At 38.4% G+C, this 17,564-nt stretch overlaps 1 protein-coding gene across 3 annotated transcripts in view; it reads left to right on the top strand.

Moving 5' to 3' along the window:
* grk3 (G protein-coupled receptor kinase 3) overlaps window positions 1-17,564 on the top strand; it is a 75,467-nt gene that overhangs the window by 25,877 nt on the left and 32,026 nt on the right. For all 3 annotated transcript variants that reach the window (XM_055060776.1, XM_055060775.1, XM_055060774.1), the window contains exons 3-5: window positions 14,575-14,648; window positions 14,861-14,962; window positions 16,885-16,959. In XM_055060776.1, the coding sequence (XP_054916751.1) occupies window positions 14,575-14,648; window positions 14,861-14,962; window positions 16,885-16,959 (251 nt within the window). The remainder of the gene's footprint in view (window positions 1-14,574; window positions 14,649-14,860; window positions 14,963-16,884; window positions 16,960-17,564) is intronic.

Here is a 17,564-nt window from a genome sequence, read left to right on the forward strand (position 1 = left end):
ATTTACAATCCAGTAATGAGGCGAAGCAGGCATTTGAAACACTTTACCATGGCAACGTTGAGATCTGGGAGCTGTTTCTACTCTAATATACCAGTAAATTATAGTTTTCTAGCGGGATGATTGATTTCACAGCTGCGGCCAGTTCACTAATGCGCCCTGCTCTGTGTTTACTACTTCTGTTTTGTTTTTGTCTCAGAGCTTTCATTAGTCTTGTTTTAATCTGCAGCATCATAGAAACCAAATTAAAAACGCATTAAAAAGCTCATATTTCTTTTAGATGAGATCTTTGGCGATTCGCTAGTCGTCTGTATCTCGAGGGCACAAAACATTTTCCAACCTGCTCATTTATCGCAGAATGGAGATTTTAATACGGGGTGCGTTCACACTAGAAGACAGTCCGACCTCATATCAGTGGGCTACTGTACTCCTGGGTTATGATCGTGTCTGCATGTTTATTGGACTTCCAGCCGACTCCCTCCTTCCCCCTGGTTGTTTGTTAGATATTTTGGATTTGTGGCTGTGAGTTACGATGGCACCGATTGCTTTCTAAAATGAAAGCTATAAAATATGACGCTAAACTCGAGAGGCAGGGGTAGACGAAGGGGGTCATTCACAAGTTGATTTGGATTTCATCATCCCTGCCTCTCTCTGCCTTGTGGCTCTTCCTCCATTTTTATTCTTCATTTTTTCTCTCTCTATTCTCTTCTAATGTACCCCCCCCTCCCCACCTCTTCCTGCTCCTCTCTCTTTTTTTCTTTCTTACTCTTTTTTTTGTCTTTCTCTCTCTTTTTTGCTCTCCCTCACTTTTTGCTCTGGCATTCTCCCTCTCCATCTGTCAGACTTCTGGAACGGGTGATGGAGAGTTGTGGGTTGCTTAGCAACTGCGGTTGCTGTGGTAACCGTGCCAGAACTGCTGCATTTTGCTAGTCAACGGAGAGAAATGAAATTGATTAAAGGAGGAATGAAACAGGTGATGGGAATCGCAGGGAGACAGAGGTGCGGAGGGGGATATTTCAGGGTGGGCTGGGTGGTGGGGTGTAAAAGGAGAAACCCTCTTGTGGTCGGCGTTTCCCAGAAAGCACCGCAGCGCGGATTCTGATGTCAGCACAGTGCCTAAGCCACCTGGCTGTTTATTCACCAATCATGATTCACACCGTCTCTATTCCAGAGATCCCACAGCAGCCGCTTCGACTTACCACGTCTAACCGTCGCAGCTCTAGGACAGTTGTTTGCAGAAATAACCCCTCAGAGTGCACTTATAACCCCCTCCTACCGTTCTGCCCGCCCACTACAGCTGTGGTATGAGATTGTCTTCCCCTTAGCTCCCCATGCAGGGATGTGCTTAGCTCGGTTGTAAAAGCTTTAATATCTTCAGGGCTGTTTTATGCCCCTCATCTTGTTGCCTCGGCATTGTTGGACAACTAAACCACATCGCTCAAGACCTGCAAAGCGTTGCATGACGGAGAGACGTCATGTAACTCGGTTCTGTTCAACTATACAGCAACACTTCTTCCCCAGTCAACAGCAATGAGGCAGTTCAAAGTGTTTCACATCATAAAAACATCATACAAGCTGTTTCCATTAAACCTCTAATGGCATTTAATACATTTTCTTAATGGAAACACAGCAATTTTGAAAAAAATAAAATAAAATAAACTGACCTTTTTCAATAAAAAGTTTTAGCCCATTAAGAAAATGACATGTGAAAATAAGTTTAGGTTTCTACACACTAATCCCTTTTTCAATTTTCTTTTGAAAATGAAGTAATTTCTCACACGACTTTCCAATTTGATAGTACTCTTTATCTTTGATTTTATGATTTTATGAGCTTATGATTTTAACTGAACTTAAAATCATAAGCTCAGTTTGTTTCTAACTTGTTGATCATTTTGCTTTTTCGGTTATCTGCAGATAAATTCACTTTGATTTAAAACTCAAAAATGGACCACTCAGGGTTTTTTACCCCAAAAACCTGATTAGAGCATCCTTTAAGTATGTTATGAATCATATGGAGGGAAAAAAGCAGAAAACTTCCTTTTGTTTTGTAAATTTTGAAAACAAATAGAGCAATCACAATATTAAAGAGAACTCTCATTTAATGTTGGACCATGTCATCCAAATTCTGAAGGTCCGTTTTCCAGAATTGAAACGAAAGTGGAGTTGCACTGGGCTGATGCTGGTTGCTGTCTGAGCTGCTGGTTTAATTGTCATCATGTTTCAATTTTCTAACACACCAAAAGAGACAAATTGTGCTGCTCTTTGTTTGGAAGTATGTGGGTTAAATATGACAGAAAATGAAATTATTACTGTACAAGATTATTCCCATTTGTTCTTCAAAGCACTCATCTTTAATTAAATTGGAACATTTAATCCAATTTATCTGATTTTTGTGAAAGTACATCAAAGCATTTGCTTCTGGTTGCCGAAGAAGAATGATTGGAATTCTTGGCTTTGACCAGAACCGATCAAGGGAAAACCGTCTGAATTTCGAGCCACCGTATTGGTGGCTGAAATGGAAACTAAAAGCAACAAAACAAAACTTGAACATGGTTCAGAATTTGATGCTGACATTATCAGAACATAAAAATAAAAGCTCCCTTTCTCAGAGGTTCATAGAATAATACAATCTGTTGGAAAACTAGTTGAGAATCTAGAAAATGATGGTTTTGAAATGGAGAATTTGAAGAATTATGTATTGTGTGATGTATCTGTTATTCAATCAAGTATTCATCGCACATTCTGCAATTTTCACTTAATCATATGCTCAATCATTTATACAATATTTAAAATGTCTTGTATAGAAATGAAACAGTAATGGCTTTTTAAATGTGAAAACTGCATTCCTTTAGTGACACTTGATCATTTGTAGCAGGTAAAAAAAACATGCTTCTGAAATCAACATGTGAAAGCTCAGCTGTTTCTGCTTTAAGTAACATCAAAATGCATTAACTGCATTCCTTTAGAGCTAATATTTGAACTCATTTTTTTTGGACTAACTAATAATTGGACAGCAAAGGGAATTTGAATGATTATAGAATTAGAAGATTTTTGTTATTCTGTAAATAGATGCTTTTTGTACAGTTTGGGCTTAATTACTGTTTTTATTTCAGTAAATGGCCTTCTTTTGAGTGACAATTATTTCTGTAATTGATTCATTATGATTAATGATTTCAACCCTACATCTTTATTTTTCTGATCCCTTGCAGGCCTCCACATTTAAAATTTTCTAAATGTGGTGTAAACTTGCATATATATATTCTTTTCACCTTACATTCAAAGATTCCAATCTTTTCCACCCTCACAAACATCACCTTTTACTTGTCAGTGGGACTCTTCTGCAGACCAGTGGGAACACTAGTGCATGTAACTGGTGGTGTGAAACCTCCAGTGTGTGCAAGAGGCGGCCTGGGTTGATGCAACCGGTTTCCTACTGGCGACCTCATCGTGTTTTCGGTTTGAACACGTTTTTGAAGCGTGCCACTGTGCTTTCAGCCTTCATTGTTCACAACCTGAAACCCAGTGACACGATAAAGGTCACGCCACGTGTTAGCAGACACCTCGGTTTTACTCAGACGTCGGAGGCTAGCGTTAACGTCTTGTACTGAGGGACGTGTGGCGTGCTGATTCATCAGTTCTCCTGGGAGTCCCAGAGATACTCTGCTTATGCTGCTAATCTGCATCCAATCCAGTTGGCTAATCACGTCATTAAGCACATGTATGAATCGTACTGTATGTTAATATTTCTTCAACTTTTGCAAACAGTCCTTCAAGGTTCAAATTCCATGTGTCAATTTGTTCAAGATCTGTAGTCAAACAGTGCTGTGGTGATAAAGTCAGGAACCTTCTAAGTTAGTCAGCTCATCATGGTTGTCTCCAGGGGAAACCCACCACACAATCATTCATTAGCATTCCAGTGCTAATATTTTTATTTCCTCCTGAAAACCTGCCAAGGCCGGTGGTAGACTGCTGGGGCAGTCGGTTGCTGCCTGCCTGCTGTGTTTGTGAGTTAAAAAAGGTTCAAAATTGGCAGGAAGTTTGATAATATCACTTGGTAAATTATGTGTTATTGTAGACATTACCTAAATGTCAATTATGAAGCCTTAAAAAAAAAAACAAATAAGTATTTGGCATGGTGGGGGGGTCAATTAAAGCCTGGTGGCCCTCCAGGCTTACGATACACTGGTTTGGATGCTGGTTGGAAGCTCAGTTTGGCTTTTCATGAAGACTGATAAAAACTGAATTCATTTCCAATTTTGTGTATTTAAAAAAAATCCTGCATCTTCTATTGAAATCTTTATACATATTTGTTCTTGACAACAAAAAAAGTATTTAAAGGTGCGTAAACTGAACAAGATGCCAAATCTGTAGTGTGATGAGTTTGAAATATTTTTATATTTAGAATGAACTTTTCTTACTGAAGGAGCCCAACAGTCTCTTTAGAAATTGAACAAAAAATTGTTTTATTAAAAGTGTATTGGTCCTGTTTGAATTAAAGATGCAACCATCAGATATTAATATCTGTTCTGTCCCGCTTTTGATAAAAATCAGTGGCAGTGCGCCTTATCCAGAAGAGCAGATCTGCTTGCACTGATTCTATGCTTTCTGCTCTCAATGACGTCACATTTAGTTATTTAATTTACATTAGATTTAGAATTCCTAATTGCACTTTCTGAACCATCTGAAAGCTTTGTTTATTTTTATGTTTGACGAACACTTTCAACCTATTGTGTTTGTCAGGTTAATGTTTATTTTACATTGCCTGTTCTACTCCTGACTGCACTGGCTCAACAATTAAAAGTTGGGTTTACATGTTTGACCAAGCTTGTGAAGCCATTGGTGTATTTAAGTGTTGTACTGATGTAACATTAACAAATAAATGTGCAAATCAGTAAACTCTGGGTCAGTTCAGCTCTGATTTTCTGAAACGGATTGATATCGGCCCATATTGAAACTCTGATATTTGCATTGGTGTGAAAGAGTGGATTGGTGTATCCCCTAGTTTAGACATGGCAGGAGAGTCTGCGTCCTTAAAAAGTCTTAAAGATAAAATATCCTTAAAAAAAGAATGGAAATTATTTTTCTCCTTGCACACCACTTTTTGTGCGGCCTCAGCAGTTATAGGTCACCCTGTGCATTGAGGAATTTCTATAATATTCTTCAAGATTGCTTTTAAATTCCAGCTGCATGTGAGAGACCTTTGCGCTGTGCTCTGGAGCTCAGGTTGTTGGTAGAAGATGAAAAGGAATTAAGCATCATCAAAGAACAACTGCAGCTGTCAAACAGTTTGCATATTATGTTTGAAATGTCTTCATAAAATCATAACGCACAGTGCAAGACACTTGATGTATGCTAGCAGCCAGCATGGTCTCTGCTAACGCTATTCAATAACCATCAGTGAACAGCCCAGTCAGTAGAATACATAACATTGTTTGCAGAATCCTGAAGCAGGATGAGTGTCTGTCACACACACACACACACCCCAGACAGAGAAATGGTGGCTCTCTGCGACCCTATAAAGGTCAGTGTATGTATAATGCAGCTCAGTCAAGTCATTCTCTGACTCACGTGATCTTTTTTTTTTTTTTTTTTTCGTCTTTTCCCATATTGGCTCAAAACGAAACAAAGCTGTTTTGTCACCTTGGAGTGAAAACAGAAAACAAGGCACAAAGAAGAGATTTATTTCCAGACTTTAGTTTTTCCTTTCCCGTTTACACATTAAATTTGTGAATTTTTGAAATTCACTTTCTTTAGCAGCAGGTTAGTCAGTTCCAGGCAGTAAAACAATGACCACATTCTGTCAAGGAACAGAAAATGGCAATAAAAATCCGTTACGTAAAAGTCACTATGATGAACAATGCAGTAACATTTGTTTATGCTTCTACCTTAACTGAAGTGCTGGAAGTTGAGGTTTTATTCAGTTATTTGTCATTCATTTATAATGTCCGACAACTCTGAAGGAAATTATTTGGTTTTGAAAATAAACTTCTATCAGTTAATAGCTCTCTAATTTGGTCTTTCACATTGGATAAGAGCTGAAACCATCATATTAATCATGATAAATCAGTTACTGAAATAATCAAACAATTTGATAAACCAGTAACCATTAATTTAAAGTATGCACTCTAAAAAGGCCATTTGCTAAAATATCCGAGCTCCAAGCCTGTGCGGCTCAAACCACCGCCCTGCGTCCCCTCATCTGCTTCGCGTCCTTTACCTGTCCTTTAATCTGTGTGTAAGCAGAAAGATAGTCTGTTTTAGAAACGCAGTCTCAGCCGTGGATCTCATAGCTACACTATGGATGGTGAAGATGATGATGTGATTGTTCAGAGGGTTCATGCTCTGAGGACAGAGAGCGTTTTCTACAGGTTGCTGGTTGTTTTGACGTCCTTTATGCCCAGTGAAAGCAGCAGTGTCCCTGAGCAGCTCGTTACGCTTTGTGTTGTTTAGTGGAGGTTTCATACTGGATGGTGCTAGGGTTCATTTTTTGCCAGTGTTTTGATTTCTTTTTAATTTCTTTTTATTTGTATATAGAAAAGTCATTTTCTACTGTTATGTTGACTGTTGCATTTGGAAAGTGTCATTTAAAAAGTGTTGAGTTAATCTCAACCTTTTTGGTTAGCATGGTGAACAAATATCGCTTCTCTGCAAAAACAGTTACATAAAGATTAAATGCATTTATTGTAGTTTACCGTGATACATTTCTTATCACAATAAGAATTTTGATTTATTGTCAAAATCTTGTTAATGTTGTTTAAAACCCCTCAAAACTGTCAGGAGTGTTTTTCTGTTTTTCTAAAGTCTTTGTTTGATGCAAGGATCAATAAATATCAATAAATTTGAAAATATGATCAAATCTAGTATCTGAGCAGTTAAGTGGTACAAATAACATTTCTTTGTGTGACTGGTGTCTGAAAGAAACTAATTACAAATTAACATGTTTCCAAGAACAATATGTCTCTTGTTTTTTTCTGTGGCTGTTGTTCAGTTCACTATTGTTACAATAGTACCACAAAACATCTCGTTCACGTCGATTCTACTCCTGATTCTGATGTGTGAAAATCATACAAAAAAATGTATGAGGCAGCATGGCATTACCACATCTTCTTCTAGGGTGTACTAATATAAGAGTAGAAGTGGTTATAGATATTATTTAAAACGTTTTTAACTGTAAATCTGTCACTGAAGAGTTGAGTCTTACAAACTCATTATATATTACGTCACTTTATATGGGTCTAATAACATTATCCAATATGAAATGGACCACTTCACTCTTCTACTTATGTTAAGTAGTTTTCTTATGTTGCTAAACAGTACACAATAATCACACCAATAAATCATAGCTTGAAACAGAGCAATTATTGACGTTCCTATGGAAACAGAGGGCGGAAAAAAAACTATTTCAAAATAATTATCCCCACTTATCTGTTTTTGAGGTTGGCAAACATCAATTAGAGTTCATCTTTATCATGAGAGGTTGACTAAACATCCTGATTAATTTCCCCAGGTACATTATAAACGATTTGATATTTCTAATCTCTAGTAATATGATGTTATGACAAGCACATCATATTATCGGCTCCGGATGAGCAGATTTCAAAAAAAGGTGATAATGTGTTTTACTTCAAAGCCAATAATGATCATTTAAAAACAGAATGATAGTACAGTCCACTATAGCAGGAAGTTAGAACATTGACTGTTTGAATCTTTCTGGGCACTGCTCAAAATGATGCCACTGTTACAGATATTTAATGCATTTCATGTGTAACAACCATTGAGGCAGAAAGCTGCCTCAATGGTTGTGTGTTCGGATGCATAAAGATGAAAAATGCCTCTTGTGACAAAAGTTGATCCAGCAGAGAGCGGCATGTTTGTGAAATGGGTGGTTCTATGACCAGATAAAGGTCATTACTTTTGTAGTTAGGCAGGGCAGTTAACTGCAGCCTATTGTCGACTTCCACTGCAGGAGCTGTGAACAATTGTTCCTGTGAAAAACAAATTAGCTGTAGAAAGTTAATCTTTTCTATTTTGCCTTGTAAAACAAGTAATGGTGGGACTGCATGAAAATATTTGAGTTAATTGCAAAATAAAGATCTTTGACTCAAAAAACCCCATTAGATGCTAAACTGTTGAATATATATAAGAGCTCAATTACAAAGACATTGTTTTCAATTTGTTAACCATCAGATTGGTGCAAAGTGCTGTTTATGCTGACATTAGCGTTTTGATTGTACATGTTTAGCATTGAGATGCTATTTTAGGTTTGAATAGCTTAACTGATGGGATGACTCCTTTTAGCGCAACTTGAACACAATAACAGTCTTTTCCATTGTTCAGTCAGGTCACTTTTGAAGCAAAAATGAATTCTGAGTGGGCCAAGAGAAGAGACTTCGTCGTCCAACACTGTTAGCAAGTGTTGTTTGTTGTGTGTCAGATTTACAGGTGTACTAGAAACAAAATGCAAAGGTTCCGGCGTGGGATTTTTTTATATTTAAAATGAATGCAAATATTTGTGTTGGCATTTTAAACACAAAAATCCATGTAATTAATCAAAATGAACTCCTTAAAGAGCCACCCTTAATTATAATACTTAAATATTTGACTTGAGATATCTCTGAGGTAATCAGTTCCATGTTTTCTGTCCTGTTTTTATACGTCAGCTTAATTGTTTCTTTTTTTGTCTTTCCAAGAGGACGAACATTTAGATTTTGTTGTATTGAAGGACCAGTGTTGCAAAGAATGAACTCTTTCTCAGTTTCATCTCAATCGTTTAATCTCCATGGCAGGCATTCAGCTGTGAAATCTACCTGGGTGGGCCGAGCTCCTCCTCAGAGCTCCAGTTTCCAAGCTACCAAACAGCCACCTGTCAGAGCAGGCCTCCCCCCCACAGCTCCTTGAGACTACCCAGAAGTAATTAGCAAACATCTGGTGGAACTGGACATCTGCTGAGCTTGTTACGGTTGCCACTTCTCACAGCAGCACTGGTAAAAACATTGTTAAAGGATTAATAGAGGAACCATGTTTTGATGACTTTCTGGAGGCAAAGAATAAGAAAGATCAGGAGTTTTTAAAGAGACAGAGCCCCAATTTCAACATGTGAAATTTTCTTTTATAACATATTTAATATGTAGCATATTTATAACAACTAACATTAACATAATAACGTTAACATAATAACTTGCTATAAAATGGCAGAATACCTAGAAGACACATAGTCCTTCTCCTTTAAGAGAATTGTGTTTGGGGGGAGAAGAATAGGTGGAACAATGGGGATCTGAGTCAAAAATGAGTCTCCCTTCAGAGAGAATGACTCAGCAGTCAGGCTGTGTGAGAGCTTTTGTCACGGGGATCATGTTCCATTGGGACACAGATATGGTAAAGTGATTCCTTTAAGATTAAAGGAAATTATTTCAATCTAGAAAAAAGGTTCTTAAATGTCTGCAGGTACTCTACCGGTTTTCAGTCGTCAGAAACGGTCAGCACATGTTCTGCAGTGCATGTGGAACTCAGCAGCGTCTGTGCAGGTGACAGAACACAGAGGCAGCCTCCACTAGCTAGCCTGGTATTTTTAGCCTGTTCAGGTTGATCCCACTAATGAAACGAAGCTCACAGGAAAGCCACGTCTGACTTCAACCAGAGGTGAACGAGTCTGTGCCAGGGACTTCTCTGGAGGAGGCTATTTGTTGAATTAGACGGGTAGTGTTGAAGTGTTCACAGATTAGGGTTAATCCTCCCTTCTCTGTGACGTAAGAAGTGCTGTTTTTCCCCTCTGTTAATGCCTCTTGTGCACATCCAGTCCCCACCGCCGAAAAGTTGCGCACCGTGAGGCCAGCTGAGGCGCACAGCTTTCGGACACCCTGGTGCTCTTTGCTGCGGAAGAAAGCCACGCGCGGCTGTGCTCCAGGCCGTTTGTTTGGATGAGCCCAATTGTCAACGGAGGAGCAGAGGGGAAATGATGCGTCGCATCTGGAAAAGAGATAAAGAAGAAGGGAAGACGTGAGAATGGGCGATAGTAGGCGTAAAATCCAAAACAAATGGCGGCTGGTCTCAACATGTCTGGAACCGAATCAGAGAGAGAGACCAGCAGCTTTCTACTTGCTGTCGAGTTCATGTTCAGTCGTATTAACATGAGAATAAGTTTTAAAAAGTAGGTTATGAAAACAGTCTACTTCCCATACCCTTAATCTGATATTTAAATATTTGAATTTTAAATGTTATTGATTTCATAATGGGATAATGCACAGTAATCAATTTGCAACATTTGAAATAAAAAGTAATCTTCAGAGTTTGCCAAAGATTCTGTTTGCCATGCAACACTGAATGTTTTTGATCAGATGTGAATTGAATGACAGAAAATGAAGTTAAAATTAAACCAGATCATGCTGGTCACATTAATCTGCTCGACAAAGATATTCTTCCAGGCAACAAGCAATTTATCTAAATATATATATATATATATATATATATCATGTATGTAAACCACTCTATACATGGAAGAAACCTAAGCTTGCATAGTAAAGCTCTTCTATTTAAAAAGAGCTTTTTTATTCTCAATAATCAGATTCTTTTGCAGCACAATATTAGATAACCTCGCAATGATGCTGCTAATTATTGTGATGGTAATATCGGTAACAATATGTCTGTTTTCTTCTTTCCTCTTTCTCATCTGTGCTTCCATCACTGAGTGACCTTTAGTCATTTGGCCAGTGTCATTAGTGTCCGGTGTGAACATCTGCTGCTGCAAGACTGTCCAACTGACTAAATATTGCATTAAGCATGGACAAATTAAGTTCATAACATCTGGAATATGTGAAGTCACCATATGACGTATTACATCATTACTTTATATTAGCATTTATTAACCTGTTTAATGTTCTGTTAGTGAGGATGTGTATGCTCTTTGTCTTAAAGCTGCAGTCATCTAATCTTTTTAGCTCATTTGGAATTTTGTCATTAGCTTCATTTCCATTATAAATGTACGCACAACTTTGATATATATTCCGTTATTGTCAAGCAAAATGCAATTTTGCCATTGCGTTTTTTTTTTTATTAAATAAGAAATGTGATTACAATCACTGATGAATAGGTCTGGTGATGCGATAAAGTATTTTTGGCGTGTTTGTATTAATCAAATTTGTTTTCAAAATGCCAAATTATGCAATTACATGGTCAGTGAAAACACAGCTTTTGTGTGGACAGCAGCCCTAAATTATGTTTTAATTCACAAGCTGTTTCCATCTAACTGTCATTTGGATTTTAAGCAAATTTTTAAAAAAATAGGGAATTGTTTTTATCTACCGCTTTGATGTGAATCAACCAGGCTACGCAAAGGGTAATTTCATCAGATGTTGACGCTATGCATGACTGTACTAAAGAGATGCAGAGGTTCCAAAGTAACATAGACCACACTTCACACAAATTGGAGAACATCCTCACCTCTAAGCTGAAGGGTTGGACTTAGAAATTTCTTTGAGTTTCAAGCATTTTGTAAGACACAGAGCCACCGGTGAATGGGAGCGATACTTTGCCACCATCCCAGTCTGGAGCGCCTTCAGCTGGGCCACTGTAGGCCACAGTTCTCCCCTCCATGCTGGAGGTTCAGACTTTGAAATGTTCTGAATTTTGTGCCTCCAGTAAGGCATAAATACCAGTAGATGAAAGAATTTGCTGTGTGATAATTTTTTTTCTGGTTCATCGAAATATATTTCTATAAGCCAGATTTAAAACAAAACTCCCCAGAAGAGTCAAAACTGTTGTTTCTTAAAAAGAAAATAATATATTTCCTGAAAGGAATCCCAGTAATTATGGGCAAGGTTAAGTCTCCATCCAGGTCAGGATTGGTGTCAACAATTGGATCCCATTAGCAGTCTAATTTTGCTAATACCTGGCTCTAATCGGATGAAACCACAGGGGGACTGAGTACAAGAACACTGGGTGCGTCTGCTTTAGTGACAGCCAAGATTAAAGGTTCACCTTTGAATCTCCTGCTTTTTCATGTCCGAGCTTTCTGGAATAGAGAGAAGATGTGAACTTGGGTTTATACCAGCTGGGGTATTTTGAACCATCTTCTATAAATAGGAAACACTCAGCCAAAATGTGGAAATATGACCAACACATGACTGTTGAGCAATCTGGCAGCAGCAATGCCTGGTAAAGAGTTTCTATACGACCTTTTTAGTCTCTGACAAGGTCGATAAACTTTGGCCTGATTTTATTCACTAAGTTGTGTTGGTTTACCAAGTACTCCAGGTGTTTTTTTTTAATGTTCCATCTCAACAAATTACTGTTGAGATGTCTCTTTTTTTGGATCTACAGTGATTTACACATGGCTTTTCTACAAAATTATTTGTTTAATTGAAGTATTTTATGCTTTATTCAGTGCTGAACAGGAAATAAATTCTCAAGAAGGCATTCGAAGATTGTAGTTTTTATATAGTGTTTTATTTTTTGGCCTGCTAGTACTCTTGAGATGACATTTTGTCCTACGTTAACACAAAGTTTGGGTTAGAAACTAGCAGCATCTCGGGCTTCAGGATGCAGTGAGAATCAGGTGGTTTGCTCAGCTCCGTGTTACATAAAAGCTGCAACATGTTGCAGTGTGCCTCTCAGTTCATTAAACCTCTGTTTTTATCCCTCTTCTTTCCCCCGTTGATGTGAGTCTGTACTACGACCACCGGGGGAGCTGTGAAACGTCTCGCATGCAGGTTTTAGAAAGCAGTTCGAAGGTCGGCCATAATAACGGAGCGGGCCTCCTGGAGGGCTGTGTGATCGTTTCGACATAATCTGTGTCTTTACACCATTGTTCACAGATAGACACACACACACACACACACACACACACACACACACATGCAATTACCATGGCAACTGTGGGTTTCATCTCTGTAGGCAACATGGAAGAGTTTTTCTTTCACCTCTTCAGCTCCTCGTGGCGTTTCTGTGAGGATTTAGGGACGCCATGCGGCGACATATTGTCCTTCGCCAGGACATTGGAGACGGCCATGTTTTTAACTAATCTGTTTGATTTTAATATCGAGAGCCAACTGTGTTTCACTGGATGTTTAATGACTGGATGGTTAATGTCCTGGAGTTATTTCAGCTCTGATAGTTGACGATTGTTTTAGACACACATCTAGCTTTTAAGAAGGATTTCTAACAGAAGAAATGATCTTTCTTTCATCTGTTTCTTCTCAAAAACGCGTGTTTTCTTTTCTACATTGAATTGATAAGTCCTGAGCTTTTCACATGTTGACATATTTTAACTGCAAATTCATCCTTTACTACGAGTAATCAAGAGTTCACTAAAGAACTGTAGTTGCATTGTAGACAATTAAAGGTTGGATTTTTTCATTTAAAAGGGAATTGAATAGTATAGTGGTGCCTTTTAATGTATTTCTGATATTGCTAAAAAGAAGCAGTGGTTGCAGAGTGCATTTTTTTAATCAATCGATCGTTAGAATAATCAATAACTAAAATAATTTTAGTTGCAGCTCTGCAAAATTGCTCATGAAGAATACTTTTTTTTCCCTCTTTCATAGTTTTTTTTTTCATTTCCTGAAATACAACTGTATAAATGTATTACTTACAAATGACTGTAAAGAAGAGTCTCAGCATTCTGCACATGGACTGTGGCATGGTGAGGGCAAATGAAACAGAAACAATACAGACAACCGAATTCATTCTAGAACACTGAGTGCTAATTGTTCCATAATGACCGTGAATGCAGCATTTGTTTGAACTGACAGTAAACATACCAGTGGGGCCAGAGGCAGAAACAGGCTGCTTCCTTCCTTTGTGTTTCTTAGGCTGCAGCTTGGTTCACAGATTCTGTAAAGCTGCTGTTTGTTCTCACTGAGGATCATGCATCCTGCCTGTGTATGTATTAATATATATTAATATGTTTGGGAGAAGGATTTCTATCAGTACATGCTTCCTGTGCAGTCTGGAGAAATGGAGAACTTGATTCAAGTATTTTCATGAAACAATCTGTTAGCCAGCAAGCTATCAGCCCATCATACCTGTTCATCGTCCATCCATCTGTCATCATAATCAATCAGTTAGAATTTGCTTCTTGATGTCTTATTTAATAGAAAAATCTGAGAAGTCTTTTTTTTCTTTTTTAAATTTTATTTTTTGTGAAGTAGGTTCAGAGGTAGTGAGGCTTTGGCCAATGATAAACTCTGATCTCAAATGCATCATAGAAACACATGCTTCTAAACATTACAGCTCAGTCGTATCTATCTTAGATCTTTCATACATAGAAGTTGGCAGTGATTCTCTATTGCCTTTTTTTCCACATTAAACGCATTTCTTAAAATGGAGCATATTTCATGTTACTGTGGGATAAAAAAGGACCTCTGTTTTAACACCAAATTAAAAGGATCATGATTTTATTAGTTATTATTATTCATATATATGTAATATATATGGTCACTCAGGAGTCACTTCACTATCATATGGAAAGCTGTCATTTTATTTCATGATTATAATACAATGGACAGTTTTATCAGTTGCATCAGTGAACATGTAGGGTATTTTTTCTCACCGCATTGTGTCTTTTTGTTTTTTTTTTCCCAGGCTTCCTGCTGTTTAAAGATTTCTGTATGAATGAGATCGACGAGGCTGTGCCTCAGCTCAAGTTCTACGAAGAAGTAAGTCGGAAGTGTGTGTGTGTGTGTGTGTGTGTGTGTGTGTGTGTGTGTGTGTGTGTGTGTGTGTGTGTGTGTGTGTGTGTGTGTGTGTGTGTGTGTGTGTGTGTGTGTGTGTGTGTGTGTGGGTAGGTGGCATCAGGCCCCTATAATCCAGCTCAGCCACATGTAGCCCACAGGAAGCCGTGTGAGTCTGAGTCCTGTTTCTGTTTCAGATCAAGGAATACGAGAACCTGGACTCTGAGGAGGAGCGTCTGAGCCGCAGCCGGCAGATTTATGACGTCTACATCATGAAGGAGCTGCTGTCCTGTTCACATGTGAGGATGCACAGAGGACACCTGCTGATGGTCAGGTGGCCTCCAGTATGCCACTGACTTCAAGTGAAAGCAGAAAATGAATCATTCCTATTGTGGGATTTATTCAACTCCTTTGGTCAGTTGAAATGATTCACTAACTCAGATCAGGTTCCATGTTGCTGCTGCTATGTGTTTTAAATGGCATATCTTGTTGTGAAAGTTCTGAACCAGACTTTCTGCAAGCAACATGCCAAGTTTAGTCTTTCTGGTTAAAATTCTCCCATTTGAAGAATATACCGCCAAAGACTATGTTCACACAACAAGCGAATGCGACTCAAATCTGATTTTTTTTGTTTTTCTCCCAAAATGTGCCCTGTATCTGACTTTTTTATGGCGCTCTGAACGTCCGAGTTCCAACCTCTTCACCCCCCAAAAAATCTGATTTGTGCCACTTCCATATATGAAACTTAATCAGATGCGTGTCCTAGAGTGTTCAAAGTCTGAACGCTGCATTTTGTCTGACCTCTAAGTCATTGACATGAGAAATGCATCGTGAATCTGCACCAGAAGAAGTCAGACTGTGTAAATCTGGACGTAAACAAAGGCTGAAGGTCCGAGTTATGAGATTGCGAAAGAGGTCATAGAAATCCCAATTCCACCACTCTTTGTTCTGGCTGCACAACCAGATGCTCAGTTGTTTCTAACATGAACGACCTAACAGTCATGCGTTTTCACTTTTCCAGGCAGCTAAACAAAAACACTGCTGGTTAAAATACCATAATTAATCAAATGACCTTACGTGTTAAATAAATAAATAAATAAAAATAAGTTATGTATTTAAAGCATTACATTTTAAAACCTCCTTTGTTTGTTTGATAGTGACTTTTCATTGTGCAGAGAAATCTTGTCTGTTTGCCCAGCTGCATGAAGGGGAATCAGTTGATTTTGCAAATGTCCCTGTCAGGACGCAGGTGTGTAAATACTTCCATACTCATCTTGTGTCAGCTAGGCCAAACAATAAAAAGAAAAACGCTGATGTCGCTACACGAAGCACTAAAACTGGATTAAACCGGGCACCGGCATCCATCGAGTTCGCCTCATTTTTATTGGCTGTATATTTTATCTGGAATCATCCTAAATGGTAGGCGGTGTTGGGAAGAACACCTTAAACCCAAATCCAGCTGCTGCTTCATTTCCTCTGGCTGTGTGTCTGAGATAGCAGCTTCACCTAAATGGATGCCGCAGACGCTTTCGTTCTCTCGCCTTGCTGATCCCACTTCGGTTCACAGGTTGCAGCTCTGGTCAGAGTTTTTTTAATTTCATGTTTCTAGATTAGTCGACACAAATTTGCAGACAGAAAATATACAACGTCTTGCAAAAAGTACCGAACACCTAAGAACTCGATATGCTACAATCATAAACGTCAGTGCCTATTTAAGCAGGCGGTTAATGTTGTGGAACAACCTAGCACATAATTAATGGGGATAACTAATGATAATATATTTTATTCACAATGCCTTTCTCAACATGAGATTTCAGCATTAAAAATGAGACAAGCATTCAGTATGGACAAAAACATACAAGCATTTAAGACAGTAAACTAAACATTTTTGCAAAAATAGAAACATCTTAAGACCTTTTTCAGTCATAATTATTTTTGATGTGATAACTTCAAACTTAAAAACGGCACACACGCACACACGCACACACACACACACACACACACACACACACACACACACACACACACACACACACACACACACACACACACACACACACACACACACACACACACACACACACACACAGCTACCTCTGGAGCCTCCCAGCAGCAAGCAGCAGCAGCATGTTGACCCAGGGGACAGCCTTCTTGCACAGAGGAAGCAGAACTGAAACTACTGTTAACGTTGCATCTTTAATCAACCCATGTTTTTTTGCAGCCATTTTCCAAGAAGGCAGTGGACCATGTGCAGAGTCATCTGGCAAAGAAAATGGTCCCCCCAACTCTCTTCCAGGTAAAACACACTCCCAACACATGGAAGGGCATTTTTATACCAAACAGGAAGCAGATTATGATTCATGGAGTGTAAAGTCAGCTTCTCAAAGTAGATGTGAAACTTGCTTTCACATTTTAGCTCAGATAGTTAGCAAAGTATGAATCCGATCAGGAAAGAGAGACTACTGTCTCTAAACACAGTGGAAGTTCTGTCATGCTGTGGGACAGTTTTCCATGTTGTAAATCAACTTTTTGAGCTTTACATCATGTCATAATGTTATTTCTTCATCAAAAACATAACTGGAGTGTTGCCTTGACTCTTTCACGCATGTTTGAGGAATCCTTGAATCAATAAAGTAATATAGCAGTGTCTGATGGTGTGCACATCATCATTACTTTCTGTAATGTTTCTATAATGTTTGACAATGTGGCTTTGGGTTTATTTCAATTGTAATGGACGCAGTGATGGAAAATAAAGGGAGAGAGGAGGGGGAAAAGGTTTAGTGGGAAACAAGATAAAAAGTAGTAAAGAAAGAAAGCTAAAGAAAAAAACACTGTAGAAGTTTGTTCCAACACCTGCAGAACGAGAACAAAATAGTGAGAAACCATAGCAACAAACAAGCA

The sequence above is a fragment of the Poeciliopsis prolifica genome, unplaced genomic scaffold, assembly GCF_027474105.1.
Source record: "Poeciliopsis prolifica strain line A6 unplaced genomic scaffold, Auburn_PproV2 SCAFFOLD061, whole genome shotgun sequence".
Classification (NCBI taxonomy): domain Eukaryota; kingdom Metazoa; phylum Chordata; class Actinopteri; order Cyprinodontiformes; family Poeciliidae; genus Poeciliopsis; species Poeciliopsis prolifica.